General features: G+C 41.6%; 1 protein-coding gene across 3 annotated transcripts in view; it reads right to left on the bottom strand.

The window, feature by feature from the left end:
• Nucleotides 1–27,298, bottom strand: part of LOC309390752 (protocadherin alpha-5-like) — a 243,203-nt gene that overhangs the window by 206,787 nt on the left and 9,118 nt on the right. Inside the window, exon 1 of one of the 3 annotated variants that reach the window (XM_081950451.1) lies at nucleotides 18,088–20,619. The exons of 1 other annotated variant lie outside the window; for it this stretch is intronic. In XM_081950451.1, coding sequence (XP_081806577.1) covers nucleotides 18,088–20,448 — 2,361 coding nt within the window. In that variant the 5' untranslated portion in view covers nucleotides 20,449–20,619. Of the gene's footprint in view, nucleotides 1–6,291; nucleotides 8,812–18,087; nucleotides 20,620–27,298 lie in introns of those variants that run through there. One more of the 3 variants, XM_081950452.1, reaches the window with a different exon arrangement.

Below are 27,298 nucleotides of genomic sequence, written 5' to 3'. Positions count from 1 at the left end.
TGTTTTGGCAATTGTGATTTTAAATAGTTGTCCATTTGGAATATTTGCTCAGCCATTTCAGACTACCAGCCTTACTAAGTGTGGCTAAGTTGTTTTGAGCTTCTATATCCCTGATTCTTTGGGCAACTTTTTTTGTGTTCTCCTGTTAACACAGGGGGAAGGAGGGCCACAACTCTTTATATATTTTAGTAACCCAGAGGGTTTGTGATTGCAATTTTATCTGCTCCAGTGGACATAGTTTAGGAAGATTATCTGTCTCCATTTCCAAAAGGTAATTTCTAAGGGTCTCTTTTCCTAGATTTTCTTCTTCTTTTCTTTAAGTTTAGGGACTAAATACCAAAAAAGAGGGATCTTCTCACCCAGCTCCAGTCACTGTTCACTAACTCCGCTCCAGCACCAGTCTTAGATGTTCGTCAGCTGCCCCAGCTTTCTGGCAGCCACATTTAGGCTGCCTCTTCTCCTTGTCATGGCTGAGAGGGAAAGAAAAGCCCTGGGTCAGGCAGGAAAGTTGCGACTCTCCAGGACCTCACAGGGCACCCCTCCTTGCTTCGTCTCTCCTACAGGGAGGCTTTGCTCCTTTCAAAGTCCACCAATGGGAGAATTCGGCACAGGAGCATGGAGATTCACCCCGCATGTCAGATCTCGCTGTGACATCAGCTGCTTCCCTTCCATTTCATTAATTTTGAGCCAGTACCATATTTTTGGAGTATAAGATGCACCTTTTTCCCTCAAAAAAGAGGGTGAAAATCTGGGTGCATCTTATACACTGAATACAACATTTTTGGCCTCCCAAAACCCCACCCTCTTTGCAAAAATGGCCATGCATAGCCTTTAGGAGTCTTTCAGAGTGCTCCTGGGGGCTGAGGAGGGCAAAAATGAGTGAAAATGGGCCATTGTTTTGCCCATTTTTGCCCTCCCCAGCCCCCAGGAGTACTCTATAAGCCTCCTAAAGGCTAGGTATCCCCTTTTTTTGACAAAAATGGGCCTGTTTTTGCAAAAAAAGAGGGCCTTTTTATTCATTTCCCCCCCCCATCCCCCAGGAGCACTCTATAAGCCTTCTAAAGGCTATGTATGCCTCTTTGTTTGACAAAAAACAGGTCCGTTTTCACGAAAAATGGGCCATTTTGGGGAGGTCTGCAGAGTGCAAAAACTTTTTTTTAATTTGCCTCTTCAAAATCCTGGTGCGTTTTATATTCCACTGCGTCTTATACTCTGAAAAATACGGTAATTATTAGCTCTAATTTTAGACAGTGTGTGAATTGTGTAAATTCCCAATACAGGTCTGACTGCTGCAGCAGATGTCTTAGGGTCCACACCCAAAATACATCTTAGGTGCTGACACTGTTTGTTCTAAAAATGTACTAGAGTGTAAAACCCAAACCTCAGCTCTGTATAGGGCAGTGGTTCTCAACCTTTCCAATGCCGTGATATTTTAATACAGTTCCTCATGTTGTTATGACCCCCAACCATAAAATTATTTTTGTTGCTACTTCATCTGTAATTTTGCTATTACTATGAATCATAATGGAAATATCTGATATGCAGGATGTATTTTCATTATTACAAATTGAACATAATTAAAGCATAGTGATTAATCACAAAAACAATATGTAATTATATATTGTGAAATGGTTTGCCAATCAATATAATATATATAATATAATATAACCACTAACCTTGTTACAAAAAGTCCATGAAACATTTCAGTTGATAACAAAATAAAAATAAAATAGAGAAGACAGACAGTAAAAAAAATGAGTCAAAGAGAAATACAGTACTAGGTTGGATATCCACTCCTATTTTTCATCTTGGCCTACTGGTTCTTTATGATTTATCAATTGCTGTTTGTAATTAATGATTGTAACTATTATTATGACCTATGACCTATTACTTGCTGTTTATATGTACACTGTGAGTTGGTGCACTGGAGACAAATTCCTTGTGTCTCTTATCACACTTCACCAATAAACATTCCTATTCCTATTCCTATTCCATTCCATTCCATTCCACTCCACTCCATTCTATTCTATTCTATTCTATCTTATTCCTATTTCATTCCTATTCCCATTCCATTTTCCTATTCCATTCCATTCTATTCTAAGCATGGAAGCTTAAAACCTAAAACTAATAAGATGTAGTGCTTTATTTTTTTTCAAAGCGGCTCCTGAAGATGTTTTGTGATGGCTACCTTTTTTCCCCTCCACCCCTAAATTCCTGGAATCCTCTTGCCCCCAAGTTTTCCAACCACTCATTCATTCATAGATATCGCCGGAAGGAAATGAAGAGGTCTCCTTGTGAATGGACAGAAGTTTTTACAGAAAAGGGAAAACCGGAACGTCTGGAGCCAGCTGCTGCAGAGCACCCACATGAACTTCCGAGTCTCTGAGGAGGAGGAGGCTGCAGACTGAAGGGACATTGTCGCCATCCTTCCCGCCTTGGTTCTCGACTCCTTCTTCCCAGCATCCCCTCCCCTCACTGCTGGGAGACCGAGCTCTGCCCGGCCACCTCTCAGGGCGCTGCCTCGCTGGTGCTCAGGCACTCCATTCTCCCTCCTCCCCTCCCCTGCCCTCATCAAGCACAGCCATCCGATCTGCCCACCAGTGCCCCTCATGTCGCAATTGGCTGGGTGCCGGTTGTCCTCACACCACCACTCCTGTCAGGTAGCCCCTCCCTTTCACAAGGCAGCACTTGCCGCTGCCCACTGCCGCCACTCTCCTGGCTCCAAACACTGGCACGCAGGTCCTAAGACCATCAAAAATATGTGTTTTCCGATGGTCTTAGGTAGACGCCTGTGAAAGGGTCATTTGACCCCCAAAGGGTTGAGATCCGCTGGTATAGGGGATTACCTTAGCTTTATATGCTTTGATTAGTGGTACTAGGAATCCTAGGTAACTGTGTTCTTTAATTTAAGTAATAGATTCAAGCAAGCTTTGAAACTAGAATCTAGGCTCATTGGCATGTGCATCATAGGGTCTTTCATTAATCCTGGCAAGTCATTGATGTATAAATTATATAGTAATTGGGCTAAAATATGCCCCTACCCCTGTTTTTTTCACACCCTTTGCTTGTGTGAATCCTGTTAGTCAGGGCTCCATTAACCCCATACCACACTTTCAAACAAGTATTTGAATATAGGGCTTTAATCAGGGTTAGTAGTCTAGGTTCAATTTTAAGAGCTATCAGTGTACATCTCTACTTACCAAATCAAATGCAGCTGTAAGATCTATAAAGGCTACAAATAGGGGTCTCCTGATGTAGGCATATCTGGCAATTAGATGGTTCAGAACAAAGCAGTTGTCAATGGTACATCACCTTTTTCTAAAACCTGCTTGTTCTTCTACAAAAATATGGTTTTCCTCTGCCCAGATTTCCATTTTGTTCAGAAGGAACCTTGCATATATTTTTGCTACAATATTGATCAAGCTAATGGGTCTATAATTACTAGGATCCTTTTTATTCTCTTTTTTTGTATATGGGAACCACTATTGCCATCTTTAGCCAACTGGAATGTGGCAGGTGTTATTTATATATGTGAAAAGACCTGCCAATAATGGACTCCACAATCAGCAAAGTTCTTAAATATTTCTGCTGGTAGAAAATCCTCACCTGGGACTTTGTTGCTCTTTAGACATTTAATAAGAGATTGTATCTCTTTTACAGAGACTGACAGCTGAGGGGGAAGGATTTCAGGGGTACTTGTTCATTGCTTAGAGGCAGTTTCTCTACTTATTCAGTACAGGCAAATAGACTTTGATAGTAGTTCTCATATTTTTCAGCAGAGATTAGTATATCAAATGCAAATCTCCATTCCTTTAGAACTCCTGCTACTGAATGCCAGAATATTGCTGAGCTATGACTTTTAGCAGTCAATTCAAGTTCTGTCCAAATTAAGGTGGCAGAACTTTTTTTCTTTAATTTTATAAAATTTTTGTATTCTCTTCTTGTGTGCTCAGCAGTAGGATTCCTCTGTGCAAACCTTGGAGGCAAGGTGGTCTGGCTTAGTTGGTTGGCTAGGTAGTAAGAATGCAGATGTCAACTTGACTTTGGAGCAGGGTTGATATTAACTATGCTTCCTGTATAGACACAGTTATTGTGAGGTTTGACATTTCTCCTCGTGAGATGCAATTCTTCTTGTTGTTGTTCCTCTTTATCTTGATTGCCTGTGTTCCTCTGCTTTTGCTCTAAGATTGATATTTCTTCAAGTGGGTGGGGACTCTGGTTTTCCTTCTCCTTGTATAGTTGTCCTACTGGATAGTTAATTTGAAGTTGTACTGTTATGTCCTGTTGGATGTCCCTTTCCTTTTCTTTTTGTTTTAGACTGGTACACCTTCTCTTTTTATTTATTGGGGCTTGAGTACTTTCAGAAGCCTAACTTGATAGCAATTCCACAAGGAAGCAAAACATTCAAGATTTCTGTTGCACTAGTTGCCAATTTCAATATTAGACTAATTATTTCAATCTTCTTTAGTATCAGCTCTTGGTCTCCTGGGCAAATGTTGGCAACCTGGTGGACTAGCTCTTCCTCATCATCCATGAACTGAAACTTTCCGTTGTGTAGATTTAAATATTCTTTTTTATTGTCCTCATCTTCTTCTAACCTTGTTAGCTGAGGGCTTGGTTTCTTTGGCCGTTAGTATTTTGGAATTCCCAAGATTGATGTTGACCTCTCTCTGTCTTGCCTCTCTGCCCAGACTTTAATAGGGACTGAATTTGGGTGGTGTGAAATACTTGGCCAAATACAAGTTTAAAGTTTATAATGACAGTTATAAACTGTCATTGGAATTGAATTTGGAGAACGAATATGTGAACCAATGCATGATTTAATGGGCAAAAAAATTGTGGCATAATATAATGCTTGAACAATGGGAACAAATGGGAATAAAGGTTTGAAATTTACATTGAAAAAAATAAATTGAACACCCACCTGACTTTGGCTGATCTCAAGAAAGTTGAACTGTGAGTACATAGATGGGGAACCAACAAGACATCCCAGGCTTATAAAATAGATGGCGAAGATAAAAAAAAATACCTCACAGAACTAAAGGACTGGCAAAGCACATCTATACTGAGAAAATTGTGTGATTAAACAAATGAAGTTCCCATTTGATATATTCTTGAAAAATCCAAGCAGTGTTTTAGTATTTATTGCTTAATTGCTCTATGAGCTAATCAGAATACAACAAGAATTCCTTGAGCTTCATCATTTTCAGATTCGTAGGTTTGCAAACTAAGAATTCCCTGCCAGCTGCCCTTTGCTGAGAATTCTGGAAGCTCAGGACCACACATCTACAACTTGACAAGGCTGGAAAACACTGTTGATACCAATGTAGTATCAGTACCAATGTCAGGCTGTCAAAACTATAGAACCCGTAATGTTATTTTATTGAAAGTTGTAAAGTTTGGCCTCCTCCAATTTCCTCATATTTCATATATTTTCTTGGCTTATTCATTCAGCTACATAAGATAAAGATCTGGGTTTTCATATAACATAATCTTTTCTCAGTCCCAAAACACATGCAAATTTGTCACCATTCTCGAAAATTTTAATTATAGAATGTAAGGATTGGAAGGGACTTTGATCAAAATTACATGATTCCTTCCAACCTCAAAAAATGTAACACTACAGGTGTTGCAATAGAAAAAGTATAAAAGGATCCACCTAATGGTTGTTAGACTGACAAGGCCATTCCAGTTTGGAGTAGATATCTCTAGTATAATATGATATTTTATCATTCTAGGAATAGGACTACCCAGGTAACAGTTAGAATTTCTGTATTGCAATTACATTACTGTTATCCAATTGTTTACCCCTGTATAATAATATACATTCCATTTCTAAAGTTATCAACAATATATGAAAAAACGTATAAAGATCTGTGTGTCTGACAGATTAATAAAGTTTAAAAAGTTTCCAAACCATGCAGCAGACATAAATATTATCACAAAAGCGGCATCACACTGTGAATTGATTCATCAAATAACAAAACTATCCACAAAAGAAAAACCATTAATTAATGTCTATCTGTAAACAAAACAAAAATCAGGAATAGCTTGGCAGGGCAAAATGATAATATCAGGTGAAGAGCCTACTTATATTCTTTGCAACTTTTTATAGCTTCTCAAAATGGTAAAATATTTTTTAGAATATTTGTGATTTGAAATTAAATTTATTTTCCATTGGTTTCTAAACCTAACAATTCAAAAACAATATTGTCCCAAGATTAATTCAAAATTATAAGCATACAAATAAGATGCTGAACAGATGACAAGGACTCCAAGAGCTGGACTCACCTTTTTAGCAGAATCTGGAGGCAAATCCACCCCATTGATAAGTTCCCCATTATCTACAAAGGCAGGAATATTGGGACTGAAAATCATGAGATCGCTCTTGGCACCAGCCTCTGCACTCACACCTGCCAGGATGTGGCTGTGACGATTGGAATAGGACCAGCTGCCCACCTCGCTGGCACAGACCAGGGTGGCCATGCCAGGGCCATAAACTATGGGTTCCTTTGTCTTACAGTGGCAACGCAGGGCCATGTAGATGAGAGTGGCTAGCAAGAAGAGGCTGGAAACAGAGCAGATGGCAATGATCAGATAGACGTTGATCGAGTCCACCAGGGGAACAAAGCTCTCCCCTGACCTTTGAAAGTTAATATCCGTTTTGATTGTCTGACCACTTGTCACCAGTGAAACACTCAAGGTGGCTGTTGCTGACAGTTGAGGTTTTCCATGATCCTTCACAAGAACCAACACACTCTGGATTTTGCTGCCTTCTGAATCATCCAGAGAATATTTGGTACTCACCTCACCACTATACTGCCCTACGGTCCATGGACCATTCCTTTCTTCAACCAGTTCATACCTTAGCCATGCATTGTATCCAGAATCAGCATCCAAGGCATGGATCTTGCCTACAATATGCCCAGGCATCACAGGGACCACGAGAAGAATCAGGTTCTCTTCTGATGATCCTGACACAACAGGTGCGTTGTCATTCTCATCCATCACAAAGACTTGAACAGTTGCATTGCCACACAAGGAGGGAAGTCCAGCATCCTTGACTCTCACCTGGAACTCCAGCAGTTTCAAATCCTCATAGTCCAAGGACTGCAAAGCATAAAGTTTTCCACTCTCTGAATGTACAGAGATGTAGCTTGACAATGGCCAGAGTTTCTCATCTATCCAATAGGTGATGAGACCATTCTCAGCTATGTCTGGGTCTGCAGCAGATATTGTGAAGATGTGAGCACCAGGGGGATTGTTCTCCTTCACAAAGACTGTGTAGAATGACTGTGGGAAAGCAGGTGCATTGTCATTTATGTCACTGATAGGCACTACAAGGGTGAGACTGGAAGACAGTGGTGGATCACCTTGATCATCCACTGTCACAACCATCCTGTACTCAGTCACCTGCTCTCGATCTAGGACTGCACCAACAATCAGGGAGTAGTAATTCTTGAATGTGAACTCGAGTTTGAAGGGTATCCCGGTGGGCCAGAGGAAACAGTTTATCTGTCCATTGTTGCCAGAATCCCTGTCAGAAGCAGTGATGATGGCTACCACAGTCCCTGGAGGGGAGTCCTCTGGCAATGGCACAGAGAGAGAATTCACAGATAATTCTGGAATATTATCATTCACGTCCAATACTTCAATGAGAACTTTACATTGCCCTGATAATTGAGAACTGCCTTTATCTTCCGCTACAATTGGAAGTTCATAGAACTTACTTTTTTCATAATCCAATCTTCCAATTACTCTAATGCCCCCAGCATCAGAATTTATAGTAAACAACTTTGTGACTTGTAGAGGAGCACTATCATGAAAAGAATAAGATATTTCCCTATTGATCCCTTCATCTAAGTCTGTTGCATTTAGACCAATAACTGTTGACCCACTAGCTGTATTTTCTAGCAACTTTACCCTGTAAACAGTTTGGTTAAACACAGGAGGGTTGTCATTGACATCCAGCACATTGATGACTAGCTGAACAGTTCCTGTGAGTTTTGGTTCACCCCCATCAGTGGCTGTCAGTACTAAATGATGCACAGGGCTCTCCTCTCTGTCAAGAGGAACCTTCAATAGAAGTACTACAGATTTACTCTCATCTTCATCATTTCCTGTATCAAGAGCAAAATGTTTGCTTGGGCTGAGCTTGTATGTTATCAGAGCATTCGTACCAATATCTGCATCAGAGACTCCCTCCAAGAAGAATCGGGTACCAGATGCTGTTATGAATTCTGCTATGCTCAGGATCTGTTCCCTAGCTGAGAAGATGGGAGCATTGTCATTAATGTCTCTGATTTCAACCTCCACATGGAAGAACCGCAGAGGTTTCTCCACAATCACCTCCAGATGAAGGACACAGTCTGCATTTTTGGCACATAGCTCCTCCCTGTCTATCCGGGAATTTACAAACAAGATCCCATTCTGCAGGTTTACCTCAAAATAGTCCTTCTCTCCTTTGGACAACATTCGGAACATCCGAGGCACCAGCTCGCTCACCTCCAACCCCAGATCCTGGGCGATGCGGCCCACAAAGGTGCCATGCTGGGATTCCTCCAGCACAGAATAATGGAGCTGGCCGCTCCCCAATTTCCAGGCGGTGTGGAGCAGAAGCAGCTGCAGCAGCCCCTTCGGCCAGGTAAGCATTGCAGACGCTGGCCCAACTCTTTTTCTCTAAATATCTCGCCTTAAGGGTGTCAGGAGCAGAGCCCACCTACCCCAGCCATACTGGCAATGCGTTCATAGGTTTAATCTTGGTTTAAGATTTCTCTGTTGTTCGATATTTCCCTTGTGGATCTGGCTGGCTGGCATGTCTGTCCCTTTAAGGGAGGGGCTTTGCATTTTCAGTTTCACTTAGAGAGTTTTCTTAGGAAACAGCGACCTCCTGTGACTGAATATCAAAATGGAGCAACAGACTTTCCTTCTGTATTCATGACAGATCTTTAATAATTATCCAATCTTCATGCACAGATGCATATACCTTTTCCATGCAGTACTTGAGTAAATTCATGACCATACATATAAGAAACTAACCCAAATATAAGAGGTTAATTCCCTGCAGTCAGTAAAAAAGTGTTACTAAATATTATATTAAGCCACCCCATATATTTATTGTTTAGTACTTTTATTTTTATGGACAGGAATGAGACCTGTAATTATCTCTAACTTTTGTGATCTCATGTACTATGGTGCCATTGAGGGAACAATGAATTGGCTTCAAACCATCTGAGCTAGTTATGAGCAAAATGAAGGATAATAAACATCAGTGTCAAGTAAAGTTAAGAGATAAATATGAAAAAATGTCTGTGTTATTTTTTGTTTCTTGCCTAGCATATGGAGTTATAATAATTCATATAAAAGAAAAGCAGTGCAACATATGAATTTCCAATATAATTAGTTCTATGTCCAAATGAGTCTCATTAGGAATATTTTTTAAATTATGAAGCATTCAATAACCATATAAATCTATTCCCTTTTTCCTTGCCATAATAATACTGACATGATACTGACATAATTTCACTAGCAATGCACATTAAGCAACTTTATTGACGATACCAAGAACACTGTCATTACTCAAAATTTACAAAATTTGCCTTGGATCAATGGATTCTGTATTTTTTTCCTCTTTATGTATATTAAAATAATTTTAAAAATGGAGACTAGTTTAAACCATATAAAATCAGGAGTGCTCTTATTTTCCTGCCAAGTAGTGGTCATGGGAGCCTAACCTTTCATATTTGTCTCCAGTCAGATGAGTTGCTGTTAATCAATTTGTTTAAATTAAAGGTTTCAAGCCAGTTACAGGACCACTTAGTAGGCAGGCCATCAAGTTCACATTTAGGTAGTTTGTCAATTAGCCAGTTCAGTGTTACCAGTAGCTGTATTGGATGCCTCCAAATCAACAATGGTGATGAAGCGCCAGAGGAGACGTCTAGAGAGCAGGTGGAGGTCCTCACGCTCCGAGTCTGACCGAACACAGGTAAGAGCCTATTTACGGACTTACCTTGTGGCATTGAGAGCGGCCAAACGTAGACATTGTGCCGCTCTTATTGCGTCTGCGGATAACCGCCCTGCCGCCCTGTTTAGGGTCACCCACTCCCTCTTGGTGCAAGAAACGCGGGGGGCACCCTTACAGGGTAGAGCAGAGGAGTTTGGAGAATATCTGCAGAACAAAGTCGCTCAGATCCGGAGCGGATGGGCCCCCTCCAGTGGTCTGGATGGGCCGTCAACAGTGAGTCTTGTGAGTCCACTCTGGGAGGAGTTTGACTCTGTTGCCCCCGAGGATTTAGACAGGTTGCGTGGAAGGCTGCGACCCACCACATGTTCATTGGACCCGTGTCCCTCCTGGCTGGTACTGGCATCCTGGGAGGTGACACGAGGCTGGCTTCTGGGCCTGGTGAATGCCTCGTTGGGTGAGGGATCCTTACCTACCATCTTGAAAGAGGCGGTGGTGAGGCCCTTACTCAAGAGGCCTTCACTCGACCAAATGGAGCTAGCTAATTATCGTCCAGTCTCCAACCTCCCTTTTTTGGCGAAGGTTGTTGAGAATGTGGTGGCGCAGCAGTTTCCGCGTCACCTCGATGAATCCGATTATCTAGACCCACGCCAGTCCGGCTTCCGACCTGGGCACAGCACTGAGACAGCCTTGGTCGCGTTGGTTGATGATCTCTGGAGGGCCAGAGATAGAGGTTGTTCCTCTATGCTGGTCCTATTAGATCTCTCAGCGGCTTTTGATACCATCGACCATGGTATCCTTCTGCGCCGGCTGGAGGGGATGGGAGTCGGAGGCACCGTGTTACGGTGGTTCGACTCTTACCTCTCCGGCCGGATGCAATATGTGTTGACAGGGGGGCAGAGATCGACCCCGAGGCCACTCTCTTGTGGGGTGCCGCAGGGGTCGGTTCTCTCGCCCCTTCTGTTCAATGCATACGTGAAGCCGCTGGGCGAGATCATCCGTGGTTTTGGGGTTGAATACCATCTGTACGCTGATGATACGCAGCTGTACATTTCAACCCCAAACCACCCCAACGAGGCTGTTGCAGTGATGTCCCGGTGTCTGGAAGCCGTCGGGGTCTGGATGGGGGACAACAGACTCAAACTCAACCCCTCCAAGACTGAGTGGCTGTGGCTCCCGGCACCTCGGTTCAGCCAGCTGACTCCATCGCTGGCCATAGGGGACGAGCTACTGCCCCCTGTGGAACGGGCGCGCAATTTGGGCGTCCTCCTTGATGCCCGGCTGTCAATGGATGACCATGTGGCAGCCGTGGCAAGGGGGGCGTTCCACCAGGTTTGCCTGGTGCGCCAATTGCGCCCCCTACTGGACCGAGATGCCCTACGCACAGTCACTCATGCGTTGGTGACGTCTCGCCTAGATTACTGTAATGCTCTCTACATGGGGCTTCCCTTGGGACGCGCCCGGAGACTGCAGCTAGTCCAGAACGCGGCCGCGCGGGTTATCATGGGGAGGTCTAGATACTCCCACGTAACACCGCTCCTGCGCGAGCTGCACTGGCTACCTGTGGTTTTTCGGGTGCGTTTCAAGGTCCTGATTACTATCTTTAAAGCGCTCCATGGCTCAGGACCTAGTTACTTGCGGGATCGCATCCTCCCACATACATCCCTGCGGCCAATCCGCTCTCACAGAGAGGGCCTTCTCCAGGTGCCGTCCACTAGGCAATGCCAGCGGGCGGCGCCGAGGAGTAGAGCCTTCTCTGTGATGGGCCCAACCCTCTGGAATGACCTCCCCCCGACATTAGAACCACCTCGGACTTCCGCTCCTTCCGTCAAAAATTGAAGACTCACCTGTTCCGACTAGCTGGCCTGGCATGATTATAAATGTTACATCTATGAACTCCTGGTAGTATATTCTCATCTGGTTATTTTAAGGGTAATGTTTTAGTTTTAATTGTTTTTAGGGCTTTTAGCTTCATATTTATTTATTCTTCTGTACAGGACTCTTAATTTTAACCTCCTCCACACACATACATACATACATATATTTATAACCCTATTTATATTTGTATTTTATCTGTGATTTATAGTGGACTGTACACCGCCCCGAGTCCCTTTTTGGGAGAGGGGGCGGTTTAGAAATGTGAATAAATAAATAAATAAATAAATAAACAATGTGGCCAATCGATTATGACCTTTATCGTTTTACCTTGCTGCACAATTACTATCTTGGAACATAGCAGACTGGCAAGCTAAATAAAGTGAGCCCAATTTCATCTGTACAAGTTTGATTTAAAACTCTTGGAACTGGGTAACCTCTATACATTTTTTTCTCGGCAACATGCAAGCAGAAAACTAGACAAGCCCTTGGAAAGGTCAACATTCCGATTTCCTCAAAAATCTGTACCTGATCTCTATCCAGCCATCCAAGCATGAATACATTTATTCATTCATTGTAATTCTTTAATGCTGGTTGTTGACTTAAAAAATTGGGGCCCTAAATATTTTTCTAATCAACGTATAACTTCCCACCTCACAGAAAGATTTCTAATAGCTATTATACCTGTGATTAAAAAGCCATAGAAAACCATGGCTCATAAAGCTGGAAGGGACCTTGATGGACTTCTAGGTCAACCCCCTGCCAAAGGCAGGAGATGTTATTGCATCCTGGACAAATGGTCATCCAATCTTTTCTTGTGTATCTCCAGTGATAGAGCGCCCACAACTTTGGGGTGGAGGGCAAACTGTTCCATTGATTAATTGTTGTCACTGTCAGGAAATTGCTCCTGAGTTCCAGATTGACTTTCCCTCCAATGACCTTCCATCCATTGCTTCTCATCCTATACTCAGGTGCTTTGTAGAATAAGTCAACCTCCTCATCTCGCTGACTGCCCCACAAATACAGTAACTGTCCAAACGGAAAGTCCAGTGCACAAACTCAGAAATAATAGCATCCAGTAATTCTCATTTTAGAAGGGAATTCAATGTCTGTTCTTCAACATTTGAACATCCCACTTTCTTTTTATATCATTAGACACTTGTTTTATTCTACAATGCTTCAAGACATTAGCCTGAAAGCTGGAGATTATTCCTCCCGGAGGTGATATTTGGGCCCTAGATACTAACAGGCTTGACTCCAGGGGAGACATTGAGAGAATTTACTTCCAGCCAGCAGAGCGGCAACTACCTTTGATTGTATGTTAATATGATAAAGACTGATTGCCTATTATGGAGATTTTATTATTGATTCCCATATAGACAGTGACTATCTTCCATCTTCCATCATTTAATCTTCTCCTGAAGGCAGATAGTCAGCCTCACCAAGACATGGCTGAACTTTTATCTGAGAGGTACCTCTGACTATAGTCTGGCTAAGGAATATTCAAGTCTTCCAAGAGGCCCTCCTTTATGTCAGTGTTTCCCAACCTGAGTAACTTTGACATCTGCCATCTTCAACTGATAGAATTCTCTACCCATAGCCATGGCTAGAGAATTCTAGAGTTGAAACCTATGCATCTTAAAGTAGTCCAGATATTTCAAATACTCTTTTATCCTGCCTTCATCAACCAGAAAGTTTCTTTTTGTTCAGTTTTCAAGAGTGAGTGTCAAGAGTGAGTGTTGCTTTATCTGCAGACTACTATCTTTCAACAGAAGAGAATATGCTGGATGTATAGCAACATATCACAATGTTTTTCCTTTGCAGAGCTGGGGTGGGCATGGCCTTCACATGATGCCGGTTTGACACCCATCCTAGGTCGTTCCTTGATTAAGATATTGTTTTCTGTTTCATTCTCTGGTGTTAATTCCTGCTTATTGTATCTGGGTGTGTTGGCTGTTGGAGAGAATGTGTTTTAGGCTTTTTCCTTCTGTACTTTTTGTTGTCTCTTGTGATGGTGTGTAATTGTGGTTTATCTCTTTGTCTGTCTGTTGATGACTGATTTGTCTGAGTGCTAAGCTTCCACAAATTCTGTAGCATTTTTGGATTTCACTTGGTTTAAGTTCATAGTTTCCCAGTTGAAGCTATGGTTGGGTCTGTCCATATGTTGTGAAATTAAGAACTTTTCATCCTCTATTCTGACTACTGGTTGGTTTTTATGGATGTGCTCTGCTAACCTTCTGCCTATCTGTCCTACATAATTTACTGTCTTCTGAGGCTGAAAATGCTGTTACGTGATAATACCTTTATGCAAATCAGATGCAGAAGCACTAAGCAATATCCTGCCCATTTTATCTTTAAAGAAGCTAAGCAGCAATATATTTTTGCTTCTCTACTGTGTTACCAGAGATATAGTCCTGCCTCTTTCTAAATCTAATTTCCATCTTCTATCCTCATCCACCAGCCTATTTTTGTTCTATTCTATGCAGAGGTTGCTGCTATTTTTTCTCCATCCAAAGTCGGCCTTCACAGATGTCTAGATAGAAGCCTTAATTCTATTTGTTTAAGAAAAAATAGAAATTGGTTTTGTAAAACAGAAGTCCCAACTTTCACCAAAAAGCATTTAATTTTTTTTCCATAATTGAAATATTAACAATAGATCTATTGAGCAAATGCTGGGATTTACTTCCAAACATTGGCCTTCTGTAGTCATCAAATAAATGAACTTCTGACAAAAGGCACAACAAATTAATTAGATTTGCAAACCATAAAGGTAATACTTCCATATCTGCCTCAATTAACTGTTGAAGGCCAAGATCTTAAGCCTCCTGCTGTATGGTACTCAATTCATTATGCGTAAGGATTTGTCTATTTAAGAAATGATTCAATCCACGTTTTTGAGAACTTTTTTTCTCCCTCAGTCTTTAGGAGATATTTTTGAAACTGTATCTCCCAGAGAATTTACACATTTTCTTTTGGAAGCCTAAGGGTTCTCCAATTATTACATCTGCATATTTTGAGTATTTGGTTTAAGGACTAACTGGAGACATCTGGGTTTTTGGCTAAATTGGGAGACTAAGAAAATGTAGCCAAAGACAATGGCAGAACATATCTATATTGTTCTCAAGGAAACCTAATGGAACATTACCTATTCCCACCAATTTACTGAGGAAGTTATTTAATTTTTTAAAAAAGGTTAGCCTGATAAAAATTGTCCTGAAAAACTCAGCATGGACTTCTAGAATGTATTGGTTGACTCATGAGCTACAGATGAGTATTTCAGTTCCCTGTCTTGACAGCTTAAAAGCGTAGGGGCTTCATTTCCAATAATTCCTGTTGCTGAGAATACTGGGAGTTGAAGTCCACATATCTGAAAGTTACAAAGTCTGAGAAACATTGCTAGAATCTGCATAGAATTAATATAAGAACATTAGAATAAATTTTATTTATATTTACCCTGTTTTCCTGAAAATAAGACCTCCCCGGATAATAAGCCCAATCGGGCTTTTGAGCACATGCGCTAAAATAAGCCCTTCCCCCAAAATAAGCCCTCCCCCAAAAATATTGCAACACAACAGCAGCCACGAAGTGACACTCACCACCTCCTGCACCTCAAAAATAATAAGACCTCCCCAAAAATAAGGCCAAGAGCTTATTTCCAGGGTCAAAAGAAAATAAGACCTTGTTTTATTTTCAGGGAAACACGGTATATCATACAGACTATTAAATAAAATATGATTTTGAAACATATCTTTGAATACCATTATTGTTCCTAACATATTTCCTTACAAAAAATATTATAGATTTGCAATCCTGATTTAGCCTATGCATTATAAGCTCATACTTGTATGAGTTTATAATGCATAGGGGGAAGTGGGGAGAGATAGCTATCTATAACCAGTGAGCAAATGTGGATGTACTTTAAATTTTGCCTGGGGAGCTTTATGTTTGTTTATTGGACTCACTGTTTGAGCAGCTTGCTATTTGTGTTATGGACTAATTAGCCATTGCCTGGGGAATTAATCTGCGCTAGTTCGTGGCTGCCTTTGGTCGGGACTGTTATAAAGCCGGGTGAAGAGAACTGTTGGGAGAAGACAAATGAAACCTCCTGTAAACCACACAAATGTGTAAGTGTGAATGAGTAAGGCAACACAACATGAATTTTAGCTCTGGTGTCTCCCATTTATGTTGATCATTGATGACACGTTTCTACACCTTGATTGTAGTTGACCTGTGGTAAGTTAAATTGATTGGACATGATTTGGAAAGGCACACACCTCTCTATAAAAGGCCTCACAGCTGACAATGCTTACTGTAGCAGAGCAAAAGCCATGAGGTCAAAGGATATGCCTGCAGAGCTCAGGGACAGGATTATTGCAATGCACAGATTTGGGGAAGGCTATAATAAAATTTCTGCTGTAAGTTCCTAAGAGCACAGTGGCTTCTATAATTCTCAAATGGAAGACGTTTGGCACAACCAGGACTCTTCCAAGAGCTGATCACCTGGTGAAACTGAGCAATTGAGCAAAAGGGCCTTAATAAGAAAGATAACCAAGAACCTGATGTTCAGTCTGAGCTCCAGAGATCCTGTGTGGAGATGGAACAAATTTCCAGAAGAACAACCATCACTGCAGCCCTCCACTAATCTGGGCTTTAGGGCAGAGTGGTTAGACGGAAGCCTCTCCTCAGTGCAAAACACTTGAAAGCCCACTTGGAGTTTGCAAAAAAGCACCCGAAGGACTCTCAGACTGTGAGGAACAAGATTCTCTGATCCAATGAAACCAAGATTGAACTGTTTGGCCCCAATTCTAAACATTATGTCCGGAGGAACCCAGGCACCATTCATCACCTGCCTATTACCATCCCAATAGTGGAGCATGGTGGTGGCAACATCATGCTGTGGGAGTGTTTTTCAGCAGGGACTGGGAGACTGGTGAGGGTTGTGGAAAAGCTGAATGGAGCAAAGTACATTGGGGATGTCCCCAATGAAAACCTGTTCCACAGTACTCAGGATCTTAGAGTGGCAAAAGGTTCACTTTCCAACATGACAACAATCTAAACACACAGCCAAGACAACACAGGAGTGACTTAGGAATGACCAGTGGTGGATTGCACATAATTTCACTACCAGTTCACTGATCACGCCTGCATGTGTTCCGTTAGCATGCGTGTCTGACTCACAATGCGTGCGTGTGCACAATCCACTGCCCTTGCGATTGTCGGGGCTCATGCAGCCACCGCACACGATGCGTGCATGTGCAATTTGCCTTTTGCCATAAAAACAGGTATAGAGCACGAGTGGGCAGACCAAAAGAGCCACCATACCAGTTTGCTCTCAGCTGCTACAGGCCACTACTGGTTTGGCTGAACCAAGACAAACCGGCAGCAACTGACCTCTGGGAACGACTCTGTGGGTATCTTAGAGTGGCCAGTCAGAGCCCTGACATGAACCGCATTGAACATTTCTGGAAGGACATGAAAATGGCTGTCCACCGATTGTCACCATCCAACCTGACTGAGCTTGTGAAGATTTGCAAGGAAGAATGGCAGAAAATGCCCAAATGCAGGTGTGCAAAGCCTGTTGCATCATACTCAAAAAGAATCTTGGGAATAATTGCTGTCAAAGGTCCTTCAAAAAAGTCAAAGATCTAACTACTTATGCCAATCTTTTAAATAAATTTACAGGCATTTCTAAAATTCTATTTTCACTTTGTCATTATAAGATACCAACTGTAGATTAATGAGGAGGGGAAAAGAATTTCAACAACTTTAGAATCAGGCTGCAGCATTGAAAATTGACAAAAGTGAACGGGAAAACTGATCGAGCTTGTGAAGATTTGAAGGAACAATGGCAGAAAATCCCCCAATCCAGATGTGCAAAGCTTGTCATGTCATAATTAAAAAGATTTAGGCTGTAATTGCTACCAAAGATGCTTCAACAAAGCACTGAGCAAAAGGCCTGAATACTTATACCAATGTGATATTTCCGTTTTTTCTTTTTAATAAATTTACAGATATTTCTAAAATTCTGTTTTCATTTTGTCATTATAAGATACCAACTGTAGATTAATGAGGGGAAAAAAGAATTTCAACAACTTTAGAATCAGGCTGCAGCATTGAAAATTGACAAAAGTGAACGGGATCTGAATACTTTCTGAATATATTGTACATAGAGAAATATCAAAACTGATCCAAAAGTGATAAAGCAAAAATACAATTTTGAATGACTATTAACTTCAAAACCAGAAACTCACCTCTTTAGCTGAATCTGGGATCAATTCTGTCCCATTCCTAATTTCACCATTATTTGCAAAAACAGGAATGTTGGGACTGAAAATCATAAGGTCACTCTTGGCACCAGCTTCTGCACTCACACCTGCCAGGATGTGGCTGTGCCGATTGGAATAGGACCAGCTGCCCACTTCGCTTGCGCACACCAGAGTGGCCATGCCAGGGCCATAAACTATGGATTCCTTTGACTTACAATGGCATCGCAGGGACACATAGATAAGAGTGGCCAGCAAGAAGAGGCTGGAAACAGAGCAGATGGCAATGATCAGATAGATGTTGATTGAATCCACCAGGGGCACAAAGCTTTCCCCTGACCTGGGGAGGTTAATATCTGTTTTGATTGTCTCACCACTTGTTACAAGTGACACACTCAGGGTAGCTGTGGCTGACAATTGAGGTTTTCCATGGTCCTTCACAAGAACCAACACACTCTGGATTTTGCTGCCTTCTGATTCATCCAGAGAATATTTCGTAATCACCTCACCACTATACTGCCCTACAGTCCACGGACCATTGCTTTCTTCAACCAGTTCATACCTTAGCCATGCATTGTATCCAGAATCCGCATCCAAGGCATGTATCTTGCCTACAATATGCCCAGGCATCACAGGGACTACTAGAAGAATCAGGTTCTCTTCTGATGAGCCTGTCACAACAGGTGCATTGTCATTCTCATCCATCACAAAGACATGAAGTTTTACACTGCTACACAAGATGGGCATTCCAGCATCCTTGGCACTCACCTGGAACTCCAGAACTTTCAACTCCTCATAGTCCAAGGACTGCAAAGCATAAAGTTTTCCACTCTCTGAATGTACAGAGATGTAGCTTGACAATGGCCAGAGTTTCTCATCTATCCAATAGGTGATCAGACCATTCTCAGCTATGTCTGGGTCCGAGGCAGATACTGTGAAGATGTGAGCACCAGGGGGATTGTTCTCTTTCACAAACACTGTGTAGGAGGGCTGTGTGAAAGCTGGAGCATTATCATTTATGTCACTAATAGGCACTAACAGGGTGATGCTAGAAGACAGTGGTGGAATGCCTTGATCTTCCACTGTGAGAACCATCCTGTATTCAGCCACCTGCTCCCTATCCAAAGGTCCTCCAACAATTAGGGAGTAGTAATTCTTGAATGTGGACTCTATTTTGAAAGGCAGCTCAGAAGGCTGTAGTACACAGGTTACTTGTCCATTGATTCCAGAATCCTTGTCTGAAGCACTGAGGATAGCTACCACAGTCCCTGGAGTAGAATCCTCTGGCAATGGCACAGAAAGAGAATTCACAAATACTTCTGGAATATTATCATTCATGTCCAATAAGTCAACAAAAACTTCACAATGTCCTGATAATGGAGAACTGCCTTTATCTTCTGCAACAATTTGAAGTTCATAGCAATTAATATCTTCATAGTCCAATTTCCCAATCACTTTGATTTCCCCAGTATCAGAATTTATACTGAAGAGCCATGTGACATCTAGAGGGAGGCTATTACTAAAAAAATAAGAGATTTCTCTATTGATCCCTTCATCTAAGTCTGTTGCATTCAGAGCAATAACTGATGACCCACTAGCTGTATTTTCTAACAACTTTATCCTGTAAACAGATTGGTTAAACACAGGAGGGTTGTCATTGACATCCAGCACATTGATGACTAGCTGAACAGTTCCTGTGAGTTTTGGTTCACCCCCATCAGTGGCTGTCAGTACTAAATGATGCACAGGGCTCTCCTCTCTGTCAAGTGGAACCTTCAGTACAAGAACTACAGATTTACTCTCATCTTCATCATTTCCTGAATCAAGCATAAAATGGATGCTTGGGCTGAGCTTGTAAGTTAACAGAGTGTTAGTACCAATATCTGCATCAGATGCTCTCTCTAATGGGAATCGGGTACCAGATGCTGTTATGAATTCTGCTATGTTCAGGATCTGTTCCCTGGCTGAGAAGATGGGAGAATTGTCATTCATGTCTTTGATTTCAACCTCCACATGGAAGAACCTCAGAGGTTTCTCCACAATCACCTCCAGATGAAGGACACAGTCTGCATTCTTGTTACACAGCTCCTCCCTGTCTATCCGGCAATTTACAAACAATATCCCATTCTGCAGGTTTACCTCAAAATAGTCCTTCTTTCCTTTGGCCAGGATCCGGAACATCCGAGGCACCAGCTCGCTCACCTCCAACCCCAGATCCTGGGCGATGCGGCCCACAAAGGTACCGTGCTGGGACTCCTCCAGCACAGAATAATGGAGCTGGCCGCTCCCCATTTTCCAGGCGGTGTGGAGCAGAAGCAGCTGCAGCAGCCCCTTCGGCCAGGTAAGCATTGCAGACACAGGCACAACACCAGCAAGCTCTTCTCTTTTTCTCTAAATATCTTGTCTCAAAGGTGTCAGGAGCAGATCCCATCTATCCCAGCCATACTGGTTTATAGGTTGAATATTGGCTTGTTGAGATTTTTCTGTTGTTCAATATTTCCCTTGTGGATCTTGCTGGCAGTAATGTCTGTCCCTTTAAGGGAGGGGCTCTGCATTTTCAGTTTCATTTAGAGAATTTCCTTAGGAAACAGTGACCTCTTGTGATCAAAATTCAAAATGAGGAAACAGATTTCCATTCTTCATTGAGCCTCTGTGATATTATTTCCTTAAGGCTTCAATGGCTTGCTTGAAGCCTTCATGTATCTCCGATGTGCAGTTCTCCTTCTTTCGTTCTTTAACTATTATATTAATTTAGATCTTATATTGATCCCTTGGTGCTTCCATGGAAATGCATTATAATGGAATGGATATTTGTCTGGTTCTCTGGCCATCTCTCCCATTGCTCCCAATAGATGAGCATCAGATAGATGGGGGGGGGGGGCGGAGTTGAAGTAGTTGCAAACCATTTGAAGCAGACTTTTGACGAACATCACAAGCATTGGAACATTAATTCAAATGCTATGAAAGCAGAAGTACTTTTCTAGTTTTATTTCTGAGTCTTGACTGGATATGCAGCTCTTGAACCTTTTAGGCAAATGACAAGCAGGGCAAGTTCCCAAAACTCATGTGATGTCTTAACTGGTTTATTCCTGAAATAGATTACAATTACAATAGATTACTTTACAATTAATCTAATTGTTAGATTAATTGTAACGTATATTACAATTAGTTCTAACATGTATTTCTTATGACCCCTATTTAATTTTGTACTAAATCTTTTGAGAAGGAAAAGATACTGAAATTCAAACATTGTCTTTTTTATTTCATTTCAAGTGACTTAATGAGTATGCCATTAAATAACCTCAAATAAGAATTTTTAATTGTTTTTTCCTTTACACACCCACACCAGTTGTGGGTTTCAATTTATTTTACTACTAGTTTGCTTGTGCATGCGTGCAATGCTTCTGCACATGCATTATGTTAACATTCAACAATCAGTTTCATGAGAAGTGGGAAGCTAAGCATCTGAATCACTACAGATAGAATACCAACTTACATTATAGGCAGACTTTGAATACTGCAAAAAGTTCTAGACATCCTGATACAAAAAAGTTGCTGAGACCCCAGAAAGTATGCGGAAAAGAGTAACAAAGATGATAATGGGTCTGGAGGTTAAATTGTACAATGAACAGTTGAGGGAGGTAGCTATAACTAGCCTATCAAAACGAATTGGGTGGACATAATAACTGCCCTTCAGTACATGAAGGCATGTCACAGAGAAGAGGGGATTGACTTATTCTCCAAAGCACTAGACAACAGAATAAGAAGTAATGGGTGGAAGCTTATTCAACCTAAAAGGATAGATTTTCTGGAATAGCTTTTCCCAGAGTTGTGGGTGCTCCATGACTGGAGATTTTCAAAATAGACTGGACAATCGTTTTCCAGTATAGTATAAGGTCTCGTGCCTTGAGCAGGGGGTTGATCTAGAAGACCACTGCGGTACCTTCAAGCCTCATGATTCTGTGTTTGATTTTCTATGTTCAAATCTGTGTAATGATATCAGCTGGATAGAAGACAGAGAAAATGACCAGACCATGACTGTGATTAAGATATTTACAGGTAATAACCAGCACCTTGGATTGCAGCAGTCCTCATGCAAGGCAACCAGGTATGAGCAATTGTCTGAAGAACTTCCCAATCCAAGTGTGATGTCTCCCTTGAATGACTCCTCAGATTCTTCCTCAGCTCAAGGGAGGATGAGATCATTCCTGGCACATCAGGAACTAAATTGATTAATGGCTCTGAACAGCCAAGAGAATTGGAGGAGGCTTCAGCTGGGGAACTCTTGCAGGGGCAGATGGCCAGTGAAGAGGAGAAGGAACTGCCTTCTGTACCTAATCTGAGAGCACACAATGCAGAGAAAAGGCAGGGGCAACGGAGGTTAACTAGACTACTTGGGAGGAAAAGGCTCTGCCCATCTTGATGGGCTGTACCAGAAAGCTGGCTATTTATGACAGCAGGCAGGGAGACGCGTTGCTGGGAAGAAGATGTTGGTTTGCTGGCTGTTTAATCATCGTGCTTCCTGTTTTACCATGTTTGGAATTGTGCCTTGGACACTCTAAACTTTTCTTGCCAAGTGAGATTTTGTGTGTGCATTTAAGTTTTGCCTGGTGGATTTAAGTTCGTTTGGCAGAGCTGTTTGTTTGAGCAATTTGTTTTATGGACTATTGACCCATTGCTTTTTGGATTAATCTTGGCCTGCTTGTGGCTAGACTTATTTGGGGCAATTCTGAGTCTTGGTGAAGGGGAATTGATGGGGAACATTAACAAACTCAGTAAACCACAGTTACATGTGTGTGTGAGTGAGTGGGGCAGCACACCAGGTAATTGACATACAAGTTGGATTTCTCCTAAGGTGTGCCCCTGCCACCAGATCCTTAAGTAGGAGACATGAGTCCTAGAAATTCCCCAAGGGGTAAGGACTACAGGTGTTTCTTTATTTACTACCACAATTGGGTCTGGAATCTTTGTTGTTGAGTGAAGCAATCATTAAGCAAGACATCATGACACCATTTTATTCCACAACAATAATCTTGGGATCCCAGTTGCAGTCATTAAGCAATCTTGTGAGTCATTAAGTAGTAGAGGTGAAAGGCAATAAGGGGGGAAAATCAAGAACTGGGAAAATACGAAGGGTTTTTTTTCTGCCGGAAGAAGAACAAAGGATCACTTCTCTTAATCTTCACCTTAGCTGAATTAGCTAAATTTAAAGCGGACCAGAACCTTGAAATAAGAACTGTATAACTAACTGTAACTTTGGAACTGGACATTAAGGTAACAAGGGGAGAATAAAATTAAGAGCTGGGAAAGTACGAAGCTTTTTTCGGGGTTTTTTTTTGGTTGCCAAAGGAAGAACAAAAGATCAAGATGGCTCCCGTCTCCCTTTCTCTCCACATCAGCTGAACTTTAAGGTGGACCAGAACTCTGAAATAATAACTGTATAACTAACTGTAACTTTGGAACTGGATATTATGGAAAGGTGGGAATTTGAAGAACTACATGAAATTATTAAAAATATGCATAAATCATTAAAATCAAATCTAAATAGAATTTTGAAGTCAGATATTGAGGAAAAGCAGGAAATGAAGGAAGAAGTGAAGAAAGTAATGGGGGGATAATGAAGGGGTAGAAATGGTGGAAAATAAAAAGCAGACAAAAATCTTCATTGGGTTTGACAGTGGCATAGGAAAAATTGAAAAGGGGATAATGTGTCTCAACAAAAAGAAATAAAAAGCAGACAAAAGATCTTACTGAGTTTGACAATGGCATAGGAAAAACTGAAGAGGGGGGTTATGCCCCAGCAAAGGGAAATACAAAAGATTTCACTGGGTTTGACAGTTACTTGGGGAAAATTGAAGAGGGTGGACATGTCAAAACACAGAAAAGGGAGAAGACAAGAATAGAGAAGTGGGACAAAAGACTTACTAGGAAAAATCAATCAATTAGAAATTGCTATATGGGAAATATAAAGCTAAGATATGTGGTTTACTCCTATACATGATAATAAAACTGAGTTGTTAAGTGATTAAATATGATAATGGAAAGATAATAAAATAAAGGTTAAAATATATGGAATAGGGACAAATATGAAACTGTTATACGGTGAAAGTAAAGCAGAGGTATGTGATTCCTTTTATACATGATAATTAAACTCAGTTGCTAATTGATTGAATATGACAATGGAAGGACAATTAAGTATGGGTTAAAATATATGAAATATGGACACATATAGAACTCCTAAGACGATGAACAAAGTGAGATGCGTATCGCTTGTTATTCTATATAGTAGATTAAAGGAATTGTAATGAACATTGAACAGTAAGGATTTTTATTTAAAGACAATTAAGGATAACCTAAGGTAAGATATGGAAAATTGAGAGGGAACATGAAATATACTTACAATGGGAAAGTATTGAGATTATAAAGACAGAACTACAAATTTGGGGCACGTAAGGATGCATAATTATATAAATATAATGATGAGAATAGCTGGGAATTGTAACCAGGTCTATATCTCAGCCGAAAATAGGCTGAGGGGGAGATGTTTAAAAATATAATTACTATATATGTATACTTTTTTCTTTTAAAAAAGAAGGAGGAAGATACATGTTAAAATTAAATATGTATATTGAAAAGGAATTACAAATACCATCAACATAAAATGGAGCTCACTCAGAGGCTGAAATACACCAAGTAAATGAAGAGTGTGAAGTAGAGAGGAGAGGGAAGGGAAGAAGAGAGGGATAGGAGAGATGGCAGGGGGGAGAAGAGGAGAGAAAGAAGGAGTGGAAAGAAGAGAGAGGAGAAGGAGAGAGGAAGGGGAAGAGAGAAGGATGACAGAGGGAAGAAAGGAGGTAGGGAGGAGGAGAGAGGGAGAAGAAAGTGATGGATAAGGTACAAATATGGTGTAGGAAGAGCAGAAGAGCCAATAATTGTTTTTGGGTGTTGATGGTAAGATGAATTGATGTAAATATTTAATAATATAATATGATGTTGGTTGCGTAATAGTATACATGTGGTTATTTGTTATGAAAATGAAAAAATTAAAATCTTTATATAATAAAAAAATCCCCATTAAATCCAAGGAGAATTTTCATTCCCTCAGCGGGGAGATATTCACATGCCACCAGCACTAGACCTGTGCCATATCTCCCAGGCCCTCTCCCTGTGAGGTACTCTGCATTCCTTTTCTTACTACCAGTATCTCCTCTCTGGGGCTCTAAATCCTCCATGGCTAAAAATCCTACTTGGTTTTTGGGTTAGACCTTTTTTCAGCCAGTCTCAGAAATGAGAGGGAATCCTCTTGGTAGGTGCAACCTTCCCTTCTGACTTTTGCATTGAATTTCTGGGGGAGAGAGCAGGAAAGATTGCAAATGGTGATGACATGTTCATGGAGCACTTTGCAATCAGTTGTAAGTGTGAATGTGTTACCAAGCACCCAGATCACAATCATGTGACTGTGGGGATGCTACAATAACTAAAATTTTCAGCATGGGTTGTAAGTCCCCTCATTCAGCACCATCATAATTCTGAATGATTGTTAAGTGAACACTTGTAAAAATGAAACATTTGCAGCTTCAGGTTGTCCCCAAACTCTTAGCTAAATAGTTTTATCAGGGTTGAGCCTAAACTTTTTCTCCCCATCCAGTCTCCCACAGCCTTCAGACCATAGTGCCTGATCAATCTGGGGTCATGTTAAATAATTGGCTTTTATCTATGTATTGATGATATCTGACCACTAATCAGCAGAGGACCTCACCCAGTGCCTTCATTAGATGTTAAACAAAAGGGAAAAAGAGTAAACAGTAGAGTTCTGAGGTACCCAATCTACCAAGGACTTCAGATTCAATTTCACCTCTCATGTCCATACCAACTGAACCCAACTATAGGAAAAGGAGGAGACACTTGCAACTTGTACCTCCCAGTGCCAATCCCTTCAGGCAGGCCAGAAGGATGCTATGGTTGATGCTAGCAAAATGTAGTGAGAGTTCAAGAAGAATCAGTGTGATTCTAGTAACTACCTTTGAAATATAATGAAGCTATTAAAAAATGAAAATAGGTAAATCTCCAGGTCCAGTTGACCTCAAAAGCCAGTATAATAAATATTTTGAGGAGCAACTCCTACAGCCACTAAAGGGTTTAATGAATTATGTACTACAGGATGTAAAGATGCATCAAACTTGGAAAGAAGTTAATATTATGTTATTACCAAAGGAGAGTCAAGATGTTCTGAGGATAAAAAATTATACACCAATTTCAATATTAAAACAAGAATTGTAAACGTTTTACTGCAATACTATCAGCAGGATTGAAGAAATTTCTAGTCTTACATTCACAAAGGCCAATGTGACATTTTGCCATGAAGACAATTGAGAGACAATGAGTGAGTGAGTGAGTACTGTTTTGAATGTTATTGAATGTTTACAATATCATAATGAAAAGCAAGCAGCTCTAATATTTTTGGATGCAGAGAAAGCTTTTGATAACTTAATTGGGACTTTATGTTTAAAGTTTTGGAAGATATGGATTTTGGGGAGAAATTTATTCAAGGGGTTAAGGCAGCGGTTCTCAAATAGTGGGGTGCGCCCCCCTGGGGGGGCGCGAGGCTCCGTAAAGGGGGGCGCAAAGGCTCCCTTTCCATCTGGGTGCAATGGCGGCGGCGGCGTGGGCGAGGCATAATATATCCCGCCTGGAAGTGGCAGCACTTCGGACTGTGGATTTTCATTGGAGCTGCGGGCTGGAGCTGTGCAAGAAGCCTGCTCGGGCGGGGGTGGGAGGGAGGGAAGCATGGCTGTCCCAGGCTTCCCTCCCTTCCCCCCCCAGCCCAAGCAGACTTTTTGCACAGCTCCAGCCGCGGCTCTGATGAGTCTCTGAGCAGTCCCCAGCGCTGCCACTTCAAGCCGGGATATATTCTGCCATGCCCTCGGCGGCGTCTTTATGCAGGTAGCTCGCCTCCCCGCCAGCAGCTCCACCGCCAGCATTCCGTCTGGAAGCGGAAGCGCAACAGCCGCTGTTGGGGAAGGGACAAAGGGGCGGCGGTCGCCCGATCTTGCCACCGCCACCCCTTCGCCCCTGGTAACGGCGACCGTTGTGCTGCTGTTTCCAGCTGGGATGCTGGAGGAGCTGCTGGCAGGGAGGGAGGGGAGGAGGGAGTAAGGATAGACAAGCAAGAGGGAAAGAGGAAAGAAGGCAAGTAGGC

This window comes from Natrix helvetica (genome assembly GCF_964273705.1).
Source record: "Natrix helvetica genome assembly, chromosome: 4".
Taxonomy (NCBI): Eukaryota; Metazoa; Chordata; class Lepidosauria; order Squamata; family Natricidae; genus Natrix; species Natrix helvetica.
The sequence above is the reverse complement of the archived record's forward strand: the minus strand, read 5'-3'. Positions and strand labels throughout refer to the sequence as shown.